General features: G+C 38.1%; 1 protein-coding gene across 1 annotated transcript in view; it reads left to right on the top strand.

Annotated features, from left to right (window-relative positions):
• Positions 1-18,958, top strand: part of UMAD1 (UBAP1-MVB12-associated (UMA) domain containing 1) — a 227,128-nt gene that overhangs the window by 29,056 nt on the left and 179,114 nt on the right. Inside the window, exon 2 of the mRNA XM_046021326.1 lies at positions 796-886. Within this exon, the coding sequence (XP_045877282.1) occupies positions 796-886 (91 nt within the window). The remainder of the gene's footprint in view (positions 1-795; positions 887-18,958) is intronic.

Below are 18,958 nucleotides of genomic sequence, written 5' to 3'. Positions count from 1 at the left end.
AGATTAAATCTTTATTTACCCTCCCTACTTGGTTTTCTGGTGTGGGTGGAATATATGAAATTAAAATGCGGAACACTTGCTGCCACCAAGACTTACGTTGCTTTTCTTATAGGGACTGTACTCAGAATGTGACGTATCCTCTCAGGTTCCCCTCAACTCCCTTCCCAGTTGTTTTCTAGGAGTTGTTGTCCTCCCTGAATGTATGAAGATGGGAGGAGAAAGAGAAATGTGGTGTGTGGGTGGGTGTTGGGGTACAAAATCTTACCAACACAAAGATCTGCATTGATGGGAATTTAAAGTTGCAATGGATACAGTCAGCCCGCAAGTGTCTGAATCAGGTAACTGACTATGGAGTATGTTAGAAGTGCCTTCCTTTCTTTTTTTCAGGTGGCCTCAGTTTCATGATGCTTAAACTGATGGTGGCATGACAAGAAACCTGGACAAGTTTTGTTTTGTTTTGTTTTTCCTTTCCTCAGTCCGGTGTCCGTGTTATAGTTAGCAAGATCTTTCCAGATTCTGGTGTTATCTGTTGATTTTAGTTTTATGCATATAATTTCTTGTGTTATTTCCTGCCTGTTCAGAAATTGATAGAGGTTGCATGGTTCAAAAGGCACACATGGTTGTGAACTGGAAGTCTTTGCCCCTTAATTTCTGGGTTTGTCTTCTGACACCTGGAAGGGGGCTTATGTTCTTAAGTCTGGTAATAGAATTCCTAAAAGTAATTATAGAGTTATCTCTGTTTGGCTTTTTTATATTTTCCTCTGAACTTGACATTATATAGTGTTTCTGTTTCAGATAGCTGCAATGTTTCCCTTCTTCAGAAAATCTCCAGAATCTAAAAAGCCTTCCACACCAGAGACAGAAGCAGATGGATTTGTCCTTTTAGGTGAGTCTTTCTAAGAAATAATCATAATTGGTTGAAGAATTTTTCCTTTAAAATATTACTTGGAAATTATGTGATTGATTTTTTAAATTATTTCCTTCTAATTCTAGAATTCATTTATGTATATGAAATCTATAAAAATAAAGGTCATCAATCACTTAGAATATTGTCATCAAGTCATACACTTCTTATATATTACTTCGGCTGTATCCTTCAAATTAAATGTGAAAAATCATCCCTTTTTTTTCTACATCATAAGCTGGTCAACCTTTTTAATTGTGAAAAACCAGAAGTCTTGAAGGATCCTTGGTAGATTCAAGTTCTGTTTTATAAATAACACCAAACCTTGCTTCTTAAATTAGCATCTGAAATTAAATTAGACATCCAATAAATAATTTACTGGATGAAGTATACTTTTCAAATATGTTAAGTTGTGTCTCCTATGTATTCGTTAAGACTGGTTTATTTTCTGTTACAAAATTGATACCTGCATTTATTATGATTTTGGTGGCTTAAAAAAAAACAAAAAACTTCTTTCAAACAAATACTATGCACTTTCCAAAGGGAATTCTGAAAAAAACATTTCCTTCATGTCACTGTGTCTTTCCCCCTGAGGAGGAGATTTGCAGTCTTTGTATAGTTCTTCCCAGAAATTCTTCCCCAGAGGGTGGTGAGCCAAAACCCAATGTTCCCACGTAGCAGGCATCCTCTTCCACTCTGGACTTCCTCCTGCCAAATTCAGCTCCTTCCTCGAGAAGTTGTGCATGAATTCATAGGGTATTTGCTCCCTGGTCTGTTTCTCAGGTGTCTCCCTTTCCAGATTCTAGTTTCCTATCTCTTAACAGTCTTTATCTTGGCCCAGTCAGACCAGAGTCCCCTTGCATTGGCAAACGCTCTGTATGTCTTTGAGAAGTGGAAGATGGCTCCTTGGGTTTAAGGGTCATCCTAAATTTTCAGTTTAGGCCCTCTCAGAGCCAGGGTTCCTACTGTGCCTCTTTCCCCATACTTTTAGAAGTGTAGGTGGGTAGGTCTCTGCCTCTTCAGCCCTTCTCTTTAGGATCTGGTCTCCCACAGAAAGGACACAAAGGTTTCACCCATCTGGCCCTCTTCCATTGCTAGGCCTTAATCTCTGGGAGACCAGATTAGAGTTTTTCTTGTGGCTAAATATTACCTTAGACTATCCCATCTTTTCCACAGTCAAGTTCTGGCAGGCCAGAATACACAATGCTGGCAGATGCCCTTTCCCTTCTGGCACTTTCTCTGAATCTGCCTCATATTGTCCTGGGACGGGGCAATAGGCCTGATGGTCAGAGTTCTTTTCTCTCTGCCCAGATCTCCTCCACCTGAGGTAAAATAGTGAGGCATTGTTTGACCAGGGTCGGTGGTTTTTCTGGGGAACTTTCTGATAGGTATAAACTGGGGTGCCATGCACACGCCTATTTTATCTGGCCTTTCTTACCACGTCAGGAGTTTATGCCATGGCTTCCTGGTCAGAACTGGCTCTGTCAGTCCCAACTTCTGTTCCTTGAAATCTGCCAGCATTGCTTCCCTCTTACCTCGGTAGCTTCACTACCGAACCTCAAGGATGCCTCTGGTCTCTTCTTTTGACCTTTCACAAGAAATTCATCTCTCAAAATTTGCTTCAACAAAGCCTGATGTTCCTAACTCAGTTCTGTGTTTTTCTGTAGTCTAAACACATATGTAGAGAACTTTGCTACTTTCTGTTGTTTCATGATTTGAAATCAGCATTATTATTTTTGTAATCAAATAGCCATCTAGAGGCTGTGAGAGAAGCACACAGACATCTTTGAGAGCATGTGCAATTTCTAATGCTGGGCCTCGGCAACTCTTTATACATCTTCTTCACCTCTCTGGCTCTCTGGCCTGCGCTTGGCAGCACTTTAGGGCTAAATTTTAACCACAGGCGAAAACACTCCAGCTGCTGCTCTTTCTGAAGTCTCCAGTGTCTGGTGGCTCAAAACATGTAGATGCTTCACTTTAGCCAGCTAGACCAATAGGGGCACAATTTCCAGGCGATTCTGTCTCAGTGGGTGAAGCTTATTTGCTGTGGGCCCTTTCTCTTCTAGAAAAGACTCTGGTTTAAGATGCAGTCTTTAGCTGAGCCTCCAAAGATACAGAAACTTGCAGATTTGCTAATTCATGAGGAAACTTCCAGCACTTCATGACTCTGATCTGCTCTCATGTTCCAGCTGTGCCATCTGATATACTTACGCTCTAAGGGTACATTTTCCTGAAAGCCAACGTGCTGTACTTTAAGGGCATTTTCCCAGGACCATCTCGGATGGAGTCGGGTAGGTTCTGTCCCTGCACGGTACCTCCTCCGCAGCAACGATGGTGACACTTCTGTCATCGTTCCACCACAGTGATGTAATTTGAAATGCAGCTGGTGGTACTCCCTCTTTCAGATGACCCAATCCCCACAAGTCCCATAGATGTCTGCTGAGACTTTCTCGTCCTTCTGCTTCCATGAGTGTTGATGCTTGTCTCTGTTTAGCCCTATTTCCCTCCAGGTACAAAGCTTTACCCCTTTGCCACTTTCTGTGAAAAATATTTGCATCTACCTACTGTTCTGTGAGCTTAGTTACTCTCCTGAAGTTGTGGTGGTATCAGCCAGCATCAGCATCAGCTCTCTCTTCCTGTGTCTTCTTTCTCTTCTCATCGATCACACCACCTCCCTTCTTTCTCAGGAACACCTCAGAGGCACTGCGGGGAAGCGCAGATAAGAATCCTGACTCGAGCCAGACCTGTTGGCTCAGTACCCTGGCTCTCCAGCTTGCCAGAGTCTCTGTTTTAGGGGAGGCAGAACTTCTCTCTCCTCCTAAGGTCTCTGCCTGGGCCTAGCAAATACATACACATAGGATGCGGTGACAGGAGGGAAGTATGCAGATTTTTCCATGTACATGGGAGCTCCTCCCACCCCAGGAAAACAAAGACCAAAGAAGTGGCAAAACCTATGTGCTTATATACCAGGTTGAACAAAGAGGCCCTTGTGGAAAAGTAAAGAATGTGGGGAGACTAATGGAAGATAAGAGTTATTTTAACAGGGTCTGTTTGTACAGAGTTCTCTTGGCCTCAGTTCTCCACCTCTGCTGATAGGAGTATTTCTTTCCTCCTGGCATCTTCTCTAGGGGACTTTATCTCCTGCTTTTAGGAAGGAAAGGAAAGGCCAGAGAGCCCTTCTTGCACCTGCTGTTTTTCAAGAGCCTTCGGCTCAGAGCAATCCTTATGCCAGAGTGGCATATTTTGGAATGGTGTATATGCCACCCCTCACCATTTTGGGCAAGTTATATAACCTCCGCGGGTGGGTGGGCATTTAGAAAATGAGCACAAAAATACCAACCCCATAGGGTTATGGAGAGGATTAAGTGGGTTACCATGTGTAAGGTGCTTAGAACAGCCCTGTCAGCGAAATGGTAGTATTATGTCCACGTACAGGTGAGGACTTAACTTCTCTGAGTTCCTCCAGCTAACGTGTAGCCGATCTGGAAGGAGTCCAGGCAATCTGACTTGGGAGCCTAATCCTCTTAACCACTAAGCTACCCATCTTTTTTTTTTAAATGTCATAATATCATTTTAAATTTTAAGACATGAGTGACATTTTAAGCTCTTAAAAAATGTTTTACATTGTGTTCCTTACTATTTCAAAGAGAAAGTGTTGTGTTTCTTTGGTTTCATTTTTAAATAAGAGTGTTGGTTTTTCATAAAGTTGGGCCATGATTTTGGCTACCTTAAACCTTTCGGTATGTAATATGTAATGTATAATAGTCTAAATATTTTTAACTATGTCAGACAACAGTAATCTTAATGAGGTTGAGGTTGGAAGATAGTATACATTATTTAGTTAGTAAAAAATGCACCGACAGTTAGGGACTTAATTGATTTGACTGGTAAAAGTCAAGACAGATTATTAAGCATATAATAAGCTGTCTTTAAAAATGGCTTTTAATGGGGTTACTGCTTTAAAAGTGGTAACCTGTTTTTTTAAATCTGACTTGTTCTGCTAAATTGTTCTTTTTTATCATGTGATAACATACTGACAAATGTAATACCCACTTTAGCCTCAGTGCATACTGTGTAAAATATTTGGGAAAATGCCAAATAGGTCAAATGGTAGATATGAAATGCTCTTATTAACATGCCCCATTCTTGCACACATATATTTTGGTTATCATATATCCACATAACTTTCTTTGTCCTCATGTGCAATAGATACATTGCAGGAAAATAAATGTATATAACGGGTTTTGTTGTGTTTGGAATTGATACAACTAAATAAAGACTCAGAAGCACAATTATATTCATGGCAACAACTTCTTCTTGATATGGATTCTATGGAATTTGTGAGATTATCATTGTATGTGGTCTTTATAACCTGTTTCTAAAATGGTCAGTAAATTATGTTGTGAAAGGTACGAATTATCTCTTTTTTCCCACTCCAGAGTACCTTTTACTCTAGGCAATCCTTCCTGCTTATTTAACACAAAGAGGTTTTAGGTCCCAAAGCTTCGATGGCATTGTTGAGTTGCTGAAGTCAACATCCTGCGACTTGAAACTCAGGGTTCAGGCACAGCCTAGGTACTTTGATGATAATAGGAATAGCTGGGATGTTGGTATACAATTAGCTCACTTTTGGACAGAAAGCTTTTTCCCTGTTAAGGTTTCCAAAGCTTTCAGCCTTTGTGAAATGTTGAGTGTGCTGAATAAGGATTGGAAGCCTTGTAGAAAAACATCCTTTCCCTTGTAACCAGTTCCCATTCACATAAGAAGGTAATAGCTATTCCTTCATTCAGTAATGAAGTTGAAGTAATCCTCCAGGGTACTCGTTTTACACAAAAACAAATTGCAGTTTTCATTTGCATCACTGGGTGGCGATTTTTCTTAGTTTTATACTAGTGTTTAAATCCCCAGTGAGCGGGGTACTATTTGTAATTACCAGGGTTTTCTTGTGTTATGACATGTTTAATTGTACTTTTAAGACATTATCTTTAAGTTGATTACAAATTTACTACTGTAGTGTGCAACCTCGTAGTTATTTTAAATTAAGGAAAAGGGTATCTGTTGCCTAGACGTTGGCATATAATTCCTTCCAAAACGAAGACAAAGGCATGAATTAGCTTATTATGTTATGGCAAGAAGAAGGAAAAATAAAAGCAATGAGAAAACCCCACAGAATGTAAGATGAAAAGGATTAATTTAGATTACTCTTGTTATGTTCGCTGACATGGTTGACCAGATATTGAATAGAACTTTGGACCCGCGGAATGAAATAGGGCAGGGACTGCCCTGAAGACAGAAGGGCTTAGGTTACAGTACAGCCGACGTTCATCACAGCTTTCAGAATTTGCAGGTGCTTCTTAAAGTAGGGCACGGGGACCCATAGTTCCCAATAAGCTAATTCTTTCATAAAACTGAATCGAGAATCAGAGTTTAGTAATTCAGTGGCTTGGATTTCATCATCTTTGAAGTATTGATATTGAAATATGTAACTCGGTCTCACCTTCTGTTTTCCAGTTTCGATCATAGATCAGATTTTGAAACGTAATGGCTTATTGTTTAAGATCCTCAGAATCATTCAAACCGTCTGTCCACACTCCAGTTAAACTATTCCATTTTTATATGAAAATTTTTGGTAATCTCTTTGTCTCTGTGCGCCTTTCTTTATTTAAAAGTGGAAATTTGGCTGTGTACAAGACAAATTTGCATTCTAAGAGATGAGGTACAGTAAGTCACTTTGAGTCTCTCTAGGACCAAAGGCTTTAATTAAAACAACAAAGATAAAAACTAAGCAGATTTTTAGTGTGTGCTTTCTATTTTTACTCCTTTTTCTTAGAATAGAAGTACACCAGATCTTTTTAAAAAATAGAGTTTTGCCTCTGCCTTCAGCTCAGGTCATGATCCCAGGGTCCTGGGATCGAGCCCCACATCAGGCTCTCTGCTCTGGGGGAGCCTGCTTCCTCCTCTCTCTCTCTCTGCCTGCCTCTCTGCCTAGTTGTGATTTCTCTCTGTCAAATAAATAAAATATTTTAAAAAAAAATAGAGTTTTGATGGATTATAAAAAGCGACTGACCCTATTCGTATCTCTTTACCCATGTATTGTGATATCCAGAAAAACTCAAATTGCAATTACTTTACTTGGCAATCTTTGTATTTTTACTCTGACCTTTCAATTCTAAAGCAAGTGCCAGGATTTTTCAACTAACTTCATCATGCACTTGTTTATTTTCCCACTATGGATAGAATTAACAGGACTTTCACATTCATTGGCTCCTAATTCTGGTTTACCCGTTCATCTAGTGACACTTTGGAGTTGGAAGTGTTGAGGCAAGTCTGTCCCGTGTGGGGTGTACCCCCTACCTTGTCTCCTCGACTGAGCAGGTTAGAAGGAACATCATGGGCAAAGGAGAGGTGTGGACCATACTGAGAAGCAGAACTGAGCCTGCTGTTTCATACACTTAATTGTGAATAAGTCACTCATTCATCCTGGGGCTCAGTGATGTCAGTCGGATGATCTGTCTCTTTGCCTCCCTGGTTCTAACCCTCCTGTGCATTAGAGAGCACTTTGAAAAGACACTGGTGCTGGGACCTCCAGAATCTATATATTCTGGTTAGAGAGACCTGGGGTTTGACACAGACAGGAATTTTTTTTTTTTTTTTTTCAGTGTTCTCCAGACAGTTCTAGTGTGCATGCAGAGCCCAGCACCACGGCTATTCTGTTCTCTGTAATTTAGTGATCATGCACCAGCAAACACTTTGGAAAGGACCTCATAAAAATATAGACTTAGGTTTTTCTTCTACTGTAGTTGAGCCATAAACAAATAAACAACAACAAACAAAACCACAACATTTCTAGGTTAAACACACGTCCTTTCAAACATCAGATAAAAAGCAAAAAGCTTTAAGTTTCTTAATATATTTGGAAACATAAATCTTTTTTTTTTTTTAATCAGTGGAGCGGTTGAGAAACTTTTTATTGACCTAATTACAGAAATGTGAATTCCAAGTGGCCTATAACCCTTTTCGTCTTTAGCCATAGTACCATCTATGTGACGGATTAACACCTGTAAGCTCTTCAGAAGAGCTTTCTCTTTGAATTAAAACCTTTGGACAGCCATATTTTTCCTGTAGCTATTGGGGGAGAGGGGGTCAGTGACTGGTTTACTCTGCTGCTGTTTCCTGGAGGGCACTTACTTAGGCAATATCAGTAGAGAAGCAATTTAAAGCACGTGATACCGTATTCCATAAACGAGTTTCCTCTAGTATTTTGTTGGAGGCTTTCATGATGTTTTATCTTCCACATTTGAGACTATTTAACTGAAACATTGTGATGAGTAGTTTTTATATTTGAGTTTAAAATTTTATATTTTCTTTCATTCTATTGACAAAATAAAAATGAGGATGACAAAGTAAAGTGTACACTATAAGCATGGTACTTTGTACTGGCAATTCAGGTAGGGTTGGAAGACTTAAGTGTTGGCTTTCTGGTAATCTGAATAATATGACCATATTCTTTCATACTTTAGCAGTTGTCTTACTCAGCATCTATTTTTTTCTCTTTGGATGCAACCGAAGCATGTTATGAAAGGACGGATTCTTACTAAGGGTAGCACATTAATCTTCATAAATGTGAATTTCTGAAAAACGTTATCTTCTTCCTTTACTCTGTCATCATAGAATTAGGGTGTCACCTCAGAATAGCATTATCTAATAAAATCAGCCACAAGAAAAACATCTAAAATTTGTGTGATGGAGTTTTTTCTTATTGTAGTGATCCCTAATTGAGCACTCCTGAGCAACCTCTCTGTTACGGGTGCTCTGCTCCTTGTTGAAAATGCTGCAGATTCCTGAGCCTGACCCCTACTTAGTGAAACAGAATCTTTGGAGCTCTAGCCTGATAATCAGCATTTTAAAAAAGCAACGCATAGGACTTTTCTATGACAAAAGAGACAAGAATATACAATGGGGGAAAGAAAGTCTCTTCAACAAATGGTGCTGGGGAAACTGGATGGCTACATGCAAAAGAACAAAAGAGGACCACTTTTGAACACCCTACAAAAAAATAAACTCAAAGTGGATTAAAGACCTGGGGCACCTGGGTGACTCAGTGGGTTAAAGCCTCTGCCTTCAGCTCAGGTCGTGATCTCAGGGTCCTGAGATTGAGCCCCGCATCGGGCTCTCTGCTCAGCAGGAAGCCTGCTTCCCCCTCTCTCTCTGCCTGCCTCTCTGCCTACTTGTGATCTCTGTCTGTCAAATAAATAAATAAAATCTTTTTTTTAAAAAGTAGATTAAAGACCTAAATGGAGACCTAAAACTATAAAACTCCTAGAAAAGAACATAAGTAATTTCTCTGACATCAGCTGTAGCGACTTCTTTCTAGATGTCTTCCTCAGCCAAGGGAAACAAAAGCAAAAATAAACTGTTAGGACCATGCCACAATAAAAAGATTTTGGACAACAAAGGAAACCAAAACAAGGCAACCTACTGAATGGCAGAAGATGTTTCCAAGTTGTATATCTGATAAGGGGTTACTATTCAAAATATGCAAAGAACTTAACCCAAAACCAAAAAAATCAAATAATCCAATTAAAAAACTGGGTAGAGGTCCTGAATAGACATTTTTTCAAGGAAGACATACAGATGGCCAACAGACACATGAAATGATGCTCCTACTAATAAGGGAAATGCAAATCAAATCCACAATGAGGTATCACTTTACATCTATCAGAATGGCTAAGATCAAAAAGACAAGAAATAACAAGTGTTGGCGAGAATGTGGAGGAGAAGGGAGCACTTGTGTACCGCTGGCGGGAAGGCAAATGGGGACAGCCACTGTGCGAAACGGTATGGAGATTCCTCAAAAAATTAAAAATAAAACATATGATCCAGTAATTCCACTACTGGGTATTTATCCAAAGAATAGGAAAACACTAATTCAAAGGGATATATGAACCCCTATGTTTATTGCAGCATTATTTACAATAGCCAAATTATGGAAGCAGCCTATGTCCGTCGATAAAGATGTGGGGTACACACACACATACACACTGGAATATTACTCAGCCATAAATATGAAATCTTGCAATTTGCAACACGTGGATGGATTGAGAGGGTATAAAGCCAAGTGAAATAAGTCAGAGAAAGTCAAATACTGTATGATCTCACTTGTGTGAAATTAAGGAACAAAGCAAACGAACAAAGCAAAAAGAAACAAACCAAAAATCAGACTCTTAACTCTATAGAGAACAAACTGATGGTTACCAGAGGGGAGGTGGGTCAGGGGATGGGTGAGGTAGGTGATGGAGATTAAGAGAACACTTATCTCGGGGCACCTGGGTGGCTCAGTGGGTTAAGCCTCTGCCTTCAGCTCAGGTCATGATCTCAGGGTCCTGGGATTGAGCCCCGCATCGGGCTCTCTGCTCAGCGGGGAGCCTGCTTCCCCCTCTCTCTCTGCCTGCCTCTTTGCCAACTTGTGATATCTCTCTCTGTCAAATAAATAAAAGTCCAAAAAAAAAAAAAAGAGTACACTTATCTTGATGAGCACTGAGTAATATATGGAACTGTTAACTTGCTATATTGCACACCTGAAACTAATACAACACTGTATGTCAACTATACTGAATTCTACAAAAAGATTTTCTGCTACACCGTGGTTATCAGTTAAATTATAAGCATCCTGCAATTGGTATTTTCATTAAAAAGTCATACTTTTATGATTATATGTACATACATATTTTATGTATACATATATACAGAGATATACATTAGTCATGTTTTTAATGAGAATTATATATACTAAAATGTTACATTATAAATGACTTAAAGAGCCATCGTTCTGAAATTTTTCAATATTCTAAGTCAAATAGCTCAGTTCTAAACTTAGGGATGATTTATTTTTATTTCTGGCATCGATTATTTCCTGATGTACAAAGTGAAAATATGCTTGGCAGCACCGAAGGAAAACGAACCCTTAAAATAGTTTGTTGATGGATTGGTTGAAAGAGTTTAGTAACTGTGATAACCAGCCATTGGCCCTGTTGGTCTCCCTCTGTCAGGGGTTCTTAGCCATGATGACTGGGGAGCTGAGTGGAGTGGTTTATAAACCTCCTGAGATTACAGGCAAAATTTTGTATTTGCATTTTTCTGAGGAGAAGGTTCCTTGCATTTCCTCAGATTCTCAAAGGTCTGTGACCCTAAAGAGGTTAAAGAATCACTTTTCTAGATGTTGCTATGTATCCAGATGTTTACTAGCCCCTTGGGCTGTGCAGTCTTAGGGTATTTTTATTTTAAGGTCAGAGGTAGCACAGTCATTGTCAGAGGTGTGTCACATCTCATTGGCCACTTGAACTAGCTTGGCTTCAGAAAACAGAATGACTTTTGCGCAGCTAAAAGAAAATTAAGGAATAATTACTATAATATGAGATACGTAGCTGAGGCGATATCTATAAGGAGGTTAAGTGTCTCTAAGTGTCTAGACCTACAAAAATAAAAATTAAGACAAAAATAAAAATTAAATGACATCTCAAAACAATACTATTAAACATCAGGTGTTCGATAGAATGACTTGTACCGTTAGGGACATCTCATTCATGTGTTGGCGTTTCTCTGTCTTGTCAGTGTGGTATGAGCATACGTGCATATTTTTCCAGTGGTGCATCCGGGACATGATACTGCAATTAGTTTTGCTGTTAGAAAAACTAAAAGCACTCAGATGATAATGGAGATGTACAGATCCCAAACCGTGACTGGAGAACTCTTTTACTTGTTATATTAAATATGTAATTAGCAATGATAGTTTACTCTTGGTTTGCTTGTATACGGACCTGTCACCGTTCTTGGAGTAGCTCCTCTATCATTCTTCTGTAGTGTTACATAAACTTTTATTTTTATGTTTTACCACTTGGATTGTAACCTCCTTCTAGACATCTTTTCTGCTGTGTGTCTTACGTAATAGCACACTGAGTTCCATAAAGCACATCCTCAATCTGCATGTTGGCGACAGTTTTTGAAGTGACTTCTGGATCATTTAGTCCTTGGTTAGAAAACTTGGTAATGTCTCCTATTAAGGCGTTTTTCCAGTGGAAATGGATCTTTGTTGAACTTACGTCACCTATGACCTGGACTTAAATTATACTATTTTAGTTAATTATAGTAACACAAAATGAGCAGGGATGCCTCTTCCAGATTCATTCCCTCTTCTTCCACACTTCTGAGTAAGTATTCATTTGATCTCCATGACCATGTGTTTCAGGAGAGACTGGCTTTATTCCCGGTCCTGGGAGCTCAGTTCTAGTTTGTCTTAGCCAGTCAGGGTGGCCCAGTCCACCTTGCCAGCACTTAGTTTCGGAATGGGCACCCGTGGCAATTCTGCCTGATTGGGTGTGAAGGAAGTTCGGCTGAGGGGCTCAGAGGCAGATAATGGAGAGAGAGCTGCCTCTTCCCCTGGCAGCTGTTTTCTCTGGATGAAATGCCTGATGAGGTTGTGTACAACGCGTCCACCTTTGCTGAGAGGAGGTGGCTGAAGACAGAGATAACGTGTTGAAGATGGCAGAGTAAAATGAGAAAGCAATTTGGTCCATGATGACACTGTTGAACTGATACATTTACAAGCCTGGCATCTGTCAACCTCTGGACTCCTTCCAAGGTGAGATAGTAAATTCCCTCATTAAAATTTAGATAGGCTTCTGTTCCTTGTGGCTGAAAATGTCCGGACTGATGTTTGACAGGTTTGCTTGTAACGTCCAGACTTCATGGGATATATATATATATATTTCTTCACTTGATATGTGTTATAGGAAAAGTTTATATTTATGTCCTTCCAAAACTTAATTTTTACAAAACAATGTATGGAAATAGTCTTGAGTTATGTTGCGAATGAAATGACTAGGTTGTGAGTCCCATGTAAACATTTTGAAAGATATGGCTCCTGGCATCAGAAAGGAAGCATCCCGGATGTTGCTGGTGTCTGGGAGGCTCTGTCTAACACTGCTACAAAGCAACCGATTGGTGAACAATCAAATTAACTGTTTGGTGATCAGGAAACATGTTTAACATACGAACATAATAGTTCACTACTTATGTGCAGGCATTTTGCTGTATTTTAGTTCGATTTTAAGAAATTGGTTAGTAGCTTGAGATTGATGTGCAACACGTTATAATTTTTCTCATCCAAACTGAAGGGAAATAGGATGGTCCCTGATACATTTTCTCATAAATCCGGTTTTCAGGACTGGATTACTGATGTGAAGTAGGAGACTCCTTTGCGAATCTGGACCAGCTGTTTTTTAAAGTCAGCAATCCTGTTAATGGTAACAGTCTTAAACTTAATATAGTTTTAAAGCAAGTCACCTATATGACTCACATATCTTTAGGTGTTATATATTTAGAAATGTGCCATTTCCAAAATTCCCCAATGCAATAAATGAAATCGTAATTCTTTTTTTAAACATGGAAATTTGGGAGGAAAATTGAAATGTGTATGTTTCTTTTTATCGTCCCAAATTTATAGTTCTAAAGCCACTATTTAAAGTTTAAAACCAATTGCATATTTTGTTTTTACTTGATTGCATGTCAGTCATGCTCAGTGTGTCAAATTTTAAAGAAGAGTTTTTAAGGGCAATGATAAAAAGTTCATTAATCTTTTTTATTATAAAATCAAACTGCAATTTTTTACATTCCACTTTTAAAGGGTGGGAATGCTGCAACATGTAATCACTAGGTGTTGAAGGAGATATTAGGGATAATTCTAAACAGTCTCATATGTAAATATTTCCGATTGAGAGTAATGTATTTAAAATACTTTATATAAATTCTTTTGTTTGCTAAGGAGAGAAAGGAGGGTAAGTATAGTATAGAAGCTAATTCATATAGAATATCACATTACCATATGAACCAATTATAGTAAAAGCATTCCCTTCCCTGTGAGATATAAATGCCTTTCTAGCCTGTGGGCATCATTTTATTGCCTAAGGTGGTTTAAATTTACCACCACAAAAATTCAATTATCATTTCTACCTGTTACGAAAATATGCTAATGAATCCAAATGTATTTTTAATATTCACAGTTAAGATATGCTTAAATGTTTTCCTTCCCCAAAAGAATGCATTTTCTTTCAGCTCCTGTAGGTCTCCAAGGTTACAGGACCTTGAAGGGTGTAGAGCTCAGTGTGGTACAAGCCTATATTTCTTGGGTTGAGTTCCGTGCGCACCTTCCTGGAACAGGGCAGAGGTGTTACACTGACAAAATTGAATAATAGTAGTCTTTCTATAGGAAAAAACAAGCTGATGGAATAGCCTGTTTTTGTTCTGAAATTTTCCTTAAGTTCTAGAGAGAGCCACCATTAAATTTATAAGCAGGTATTAGGCAGACAACATGAATATGAGTATGAATAAAGGAATAACTTGCAAATACACAATCATATTGACTTCTTTGGCTGCTTTGTTCTTTGAACATTTGCAGTCCAAGTCACGCTTTTATATTTTATTTGATAACCTACAAAATAAAATAAATTGCACATTAACAGCAATTTAAACAGAATAACTAAACATAAAATTTTGTCTGAACTTATAGTGTGTATGATAAAATTTAAAATATCAATATCAATATTTCACAATGTTCTGGAAAGAGCATTTTGACTTTCAGACACTACGTGACCTTCAGTGTGGGAAGAGATTACATTTCGAAGGAGAAGATGGGAGCTCTGCTGCTTATTTCTTTTCTCATCTTACACAGTTCAGATCACTTTACTGGGACACAGATTCCTCATCTGGTGAATGAGAAAGGAAATTAGATTTTTTATCTCCGAAGTTTTTGTTTGTTTTTAATAGCTTAACATTTCAGTAATACCTTTTTTTGTGCTATGTATTTAAAGAGACTGACAAATCCCTCAATTTATTCTAATCTCTGTTGGAATAAACTGGTGGTACTAAAGTATGTTCTGATACACTGAGCTCTTTCTCAAGAGGCCAAGAAATCAGTGCACCGGCCATGAAACAAATTGGGTATGAAGCTTTTCTTTTTTTGTTAAAATTTTATCTAGCTAGTAGACTCAATTTATCCCTGGCGAATCTTTTATTAAAGTACTTATGAAAACAGGGGAAATTTTTATAATAATTACCAAAACTTAAGGTTGACAGGCAGCTAAATGGCAGAATCTGGGACGCAGTCAGACAGCTGATCTGCACATGGTAGAGTATGTTGAGACCTACATTTTCAACATCGAGAACTTGACGGCTGTCCCTGTCTACCCTTGGGGTTCAGTTCTGTGAAGGAAGCAGAGTACTCTGTTCCCTATTCCTATACTGCCAGCATACAAGTCACTGTCTTTCTTTGTTCTGGAAAACAGCTGGTCTGCAGGTAAAGGAGGGATGGAGGGCAAATAAGGAGGCAGAATTTCCACCAGTCAAACAGCGTAGGCAGCCATAGAGATAACATTGGTGTTGGTAGCAGTGTTATTGAAGATTGACATTTTTTTCAGTGTCATCCTAAGGTGATAGCGATAGGAACAAAAGACAGCCCAAGAGAGAAGAGTTACATTCACTGGGTGACAGCGTAAGAGAAACATGCAAATGAATTGAGCCCTGTGTGTACCAGCCTGCCTCCGGCTGGTGGGAATTTATATTTACACAGTCTTTCTGGAAGAAGAATTGGTAGCCTGTATCAGAAGCTTTAGAAATTCTACTTTTAGTAATTTATCATGAGAACATAAACAGATGCAGCTTAAAGTATGGTATGTTTAGCATGAACCTTTAAATTTTTATTTGTTCCAGTGTAGTTAACATAGAGTATATGCTAATTTTAGGCATACAATATAGTGATTTAGTAATTCTGTACATTGCTCAGTGCTCATTCTGTTAAGTGTACTCTTCATCCCTATCACCTATGTCACCCATCTCCCTCCCCCTCCAACTGCCGGTAACTATCAGTTTGTTCTCTAGAGTAAAGAGTCGGTGTCTTGGTTTGCCTCTCTCTTTTCTTCCTTTGTTCATTTCTTTGGTTTCTAAAATCCCACATATGAGTGAAATCATATGGTATTTGTCTTTCTCTGACTGACGTATTTTGTGTAACATAATATCCTCCAGCTCCTTCCGTGTCATTGCAAATGGCAAGACTTCATTCTTTTTTATGACTGAATAATATTCCATTGTATAACATGAACCTTTTTCTTATATATATTTTATGTGACTAAAAATTTCTGGAAGAATGTTAGTTTACCAATGGACTTTATGAATTGAGGTGATTTCATTTTTCTCCTTTTTATTACTTATATTTACCCAGTTTGATTATATTTACTGTCATGAACATGTAGTACTTACATAAACCCAAAGTCAAAAGGAGCCTCGAAAAGATGTCTCTGAATCCCAGTTCTCTCACAGTATATGTAATAGTTCTCCCAAAAGCAGAAATTCCCTTTATTCTACTATTAAAATTGCATTGTGCTTCCTGTTTCCATGATGTAATTCAGTTCATTGAATGTTTATTGAGTAACTATAAATGCTGTTACAGTCTCTTAAAATATTTCTTTAAGTATGTATATATTATTTTGGTAGATTTAAGGCCAGGATATAATAATATAAGAAAAGCTTATCCTAAACTTCTCACTCATTTTTGCAGTAACTTAATAATTTACAACATTTTAAGAGGAAAATATATCTTGGAAAAAGAAATTAATCAGTTTTTTTATTTGATTTTCTCTCTCATGTTTGCCTGGATGTTGACTTATTCCCTAAATACCATCCTTTTATTTCCTAAAATCCTTCAGGTATATCAGGAGCTTCTAGTCTATTAGAAGGCATCCTTTAAACATTAAGGTCAATTTGAAGGTGAAATTTCATTGCATTTAAAAAATTGCTTATATTAACTGTATCATTTTTAATGGATTGCATAAACTTTACCCTATCTATTTTATTATAGTCTACTCAGGAACTTTAGTAACATGAATGTGGAGTTTTGTGTTCCCCTTCTTCAGTTATGTTTTAATTTCAGTTATGATTGTTTCTCTAGAATTTTAAGTTTAAACTTTTAAACACTACTCATACTGTGAAGATGTATAGTAATTTTTCGTCTGCATTTGTTTTTTGTATTGATTTAATTAATAAAGTTAAAGTCGTGTTATTTTTACATGTCAGATATTAATTTATTTATTTATTTGAGAGAGAGAGTACAAGCAGGGGAAGGGCAGAGGGAGAAGGAGAAGCAGACTCCCGCTGAGTGGGGAACCTGATGCAGGGCTCAATCCCAGGACCCTGAGATCATGAGCTGAGCTCAAGGCAGAAGCTTAACTGACTGAGCCACCCAGGCGCCCCATGTGTCAGTTATTTTTAAAAAAAAGTCTCTCTCAGGAAGAAGATATGATCTCTTTTTTTATTGCCTTTATTGCCAGTTGATCTAAAATGTCTGTTGATGGTGTGTTGGCTAAAGGCTGAATTTTTTCTCAACTGAGTCATTAAGCACTTATAGCAAATATATTAGAAATTTTTATTTTATTTATTTTAGAGAGAAAGAGGAAACAGGGGAAGGGCAGAGGGCAAGGGTCTCCAACTCCCCGCTGAGCATGGAGGCTGACTGGTGGCTGGATCCCTCAATCCTGAGATCATGACCTGAGTGGAAACCAAGAGTTGGAGCTTAACCGACTGAGGCACCCAGGGGTCCCAGAAACTTTAATTTTAAAAGAAACCAAACCTTTAGTTTTTTCCACACCTACAGAAGAGCACTCTTAAGTAGTTGGAAGTTTATCTCTGAGTGACATGTGAACCTTCTGAAGAAGGAATTGAGCATTTTCCAGTTAGAAGAAAGCACCGTTGCTCCTGAGCAGGTAAACATACAGTAGTTTGTTTATTTGTCATCAAACTTCCCCCACCACAGTCTATCTTGGACAGAATTTTCAATCTCAGCCAACTTTAGGATTGATTTATAGCAAAGAGTGGTTAAGAAAGGATGTGGAGAGAGAAGAATCTGTTAACTTTGTCCTTCTATCTTTTTCTAGACCTAATAAATTTATTTTTATTCTGATTCTGTCCATTTAATTTTTGTTACATGCTTCTCAACCATGTTCTTTCCTTGTTACTTTTAAGCATAGAATTTCCTAAATATTTAGCCTCAGCAAGACCACTCGGGCTTTTCATGCTCTTTAGTAGTAGCAGCTATAACACATTGACTTTCTGGCAGTGGAATTCTACACACAGACTCTGACCCCTTGTACCGTGTCCCTGAGTAAAGAAGCCTTGCTTCTGAGCATGTGCATCTTGACAAGGACACTCAACTCTTGTTCTTAATAGACCCAGCATTTTTTGTGTCTATGTGTTTTGGGAATTATCAGTCAGGCATCACCTGTAGGTTCTTTATTTTCCACATCTGTCTTCTCACATGATCATAAATGTTGATTATAAATTAAGCAGCATTAATCATGTTACATTTTATGGACTCATAGCTGGATTTAGTAAGGCAAGGGAATGGAAGAGAGATGGATTGTCAACCTTTCTTTATATGACGTTCTTTTAACCTATTGTATCTCCATGTATTCCTGATAAAACTGTTGTCTGTGTGATTTATTTTCTGCTCAAGCTCATATGAAACTCTTTTAGAGTTGAAGTTGATAAGAATAATTAGCTTAAAACCAAAGAACCAAATATCTGATTTGTGAATTATCGTGATAAAAATAATTTGGAAAAATTACACGGTAAATTGTTATATGTGTCTTCGTATGAAAATTGTAATTTCCTAGAAAAATATACTTTTTAGAAGATCTGAACTCCAGATTTGAGAATACAATGATATGTGGTATGAATTTGGTAAGTAAAGTTGTGGAAATTCAGATCCCATTTGATCATGAAGAAGCATATTTTAACCCCAGCTATTAACCCATGTCAACTGCCTGAAATTTATTGATTTGAAGGCTCTTCCTCATTTGTTGCCAGTAACTCTCCCTCCTAAGAACAAATGACTCACAAGCTCAAGCTAAATAAAGTAGTCTGTAAAGATTTTCTGCCTCTAGGACTGCTCAAAGTCAGCTTTGATTAGTGGGCACTGATCTTGCCAACTTGTTCACCCTTTATAACTCC

This window comes from Meles meles, chromosome 10 (genome assembly GCF_922984935.1).
Source record: "Meles meles chromosome 10, mMelMel3.1 paternal haplotype, whole genome shotgun sequence".
NCBI lineage: Eukaryota > Metazoa > Chordata > Mammalia > Carnivora > Mustelidae > Meles > Meles meles.
This window is presented reverse-complemented; position numbering and strand designations above follow the sequence as displayed.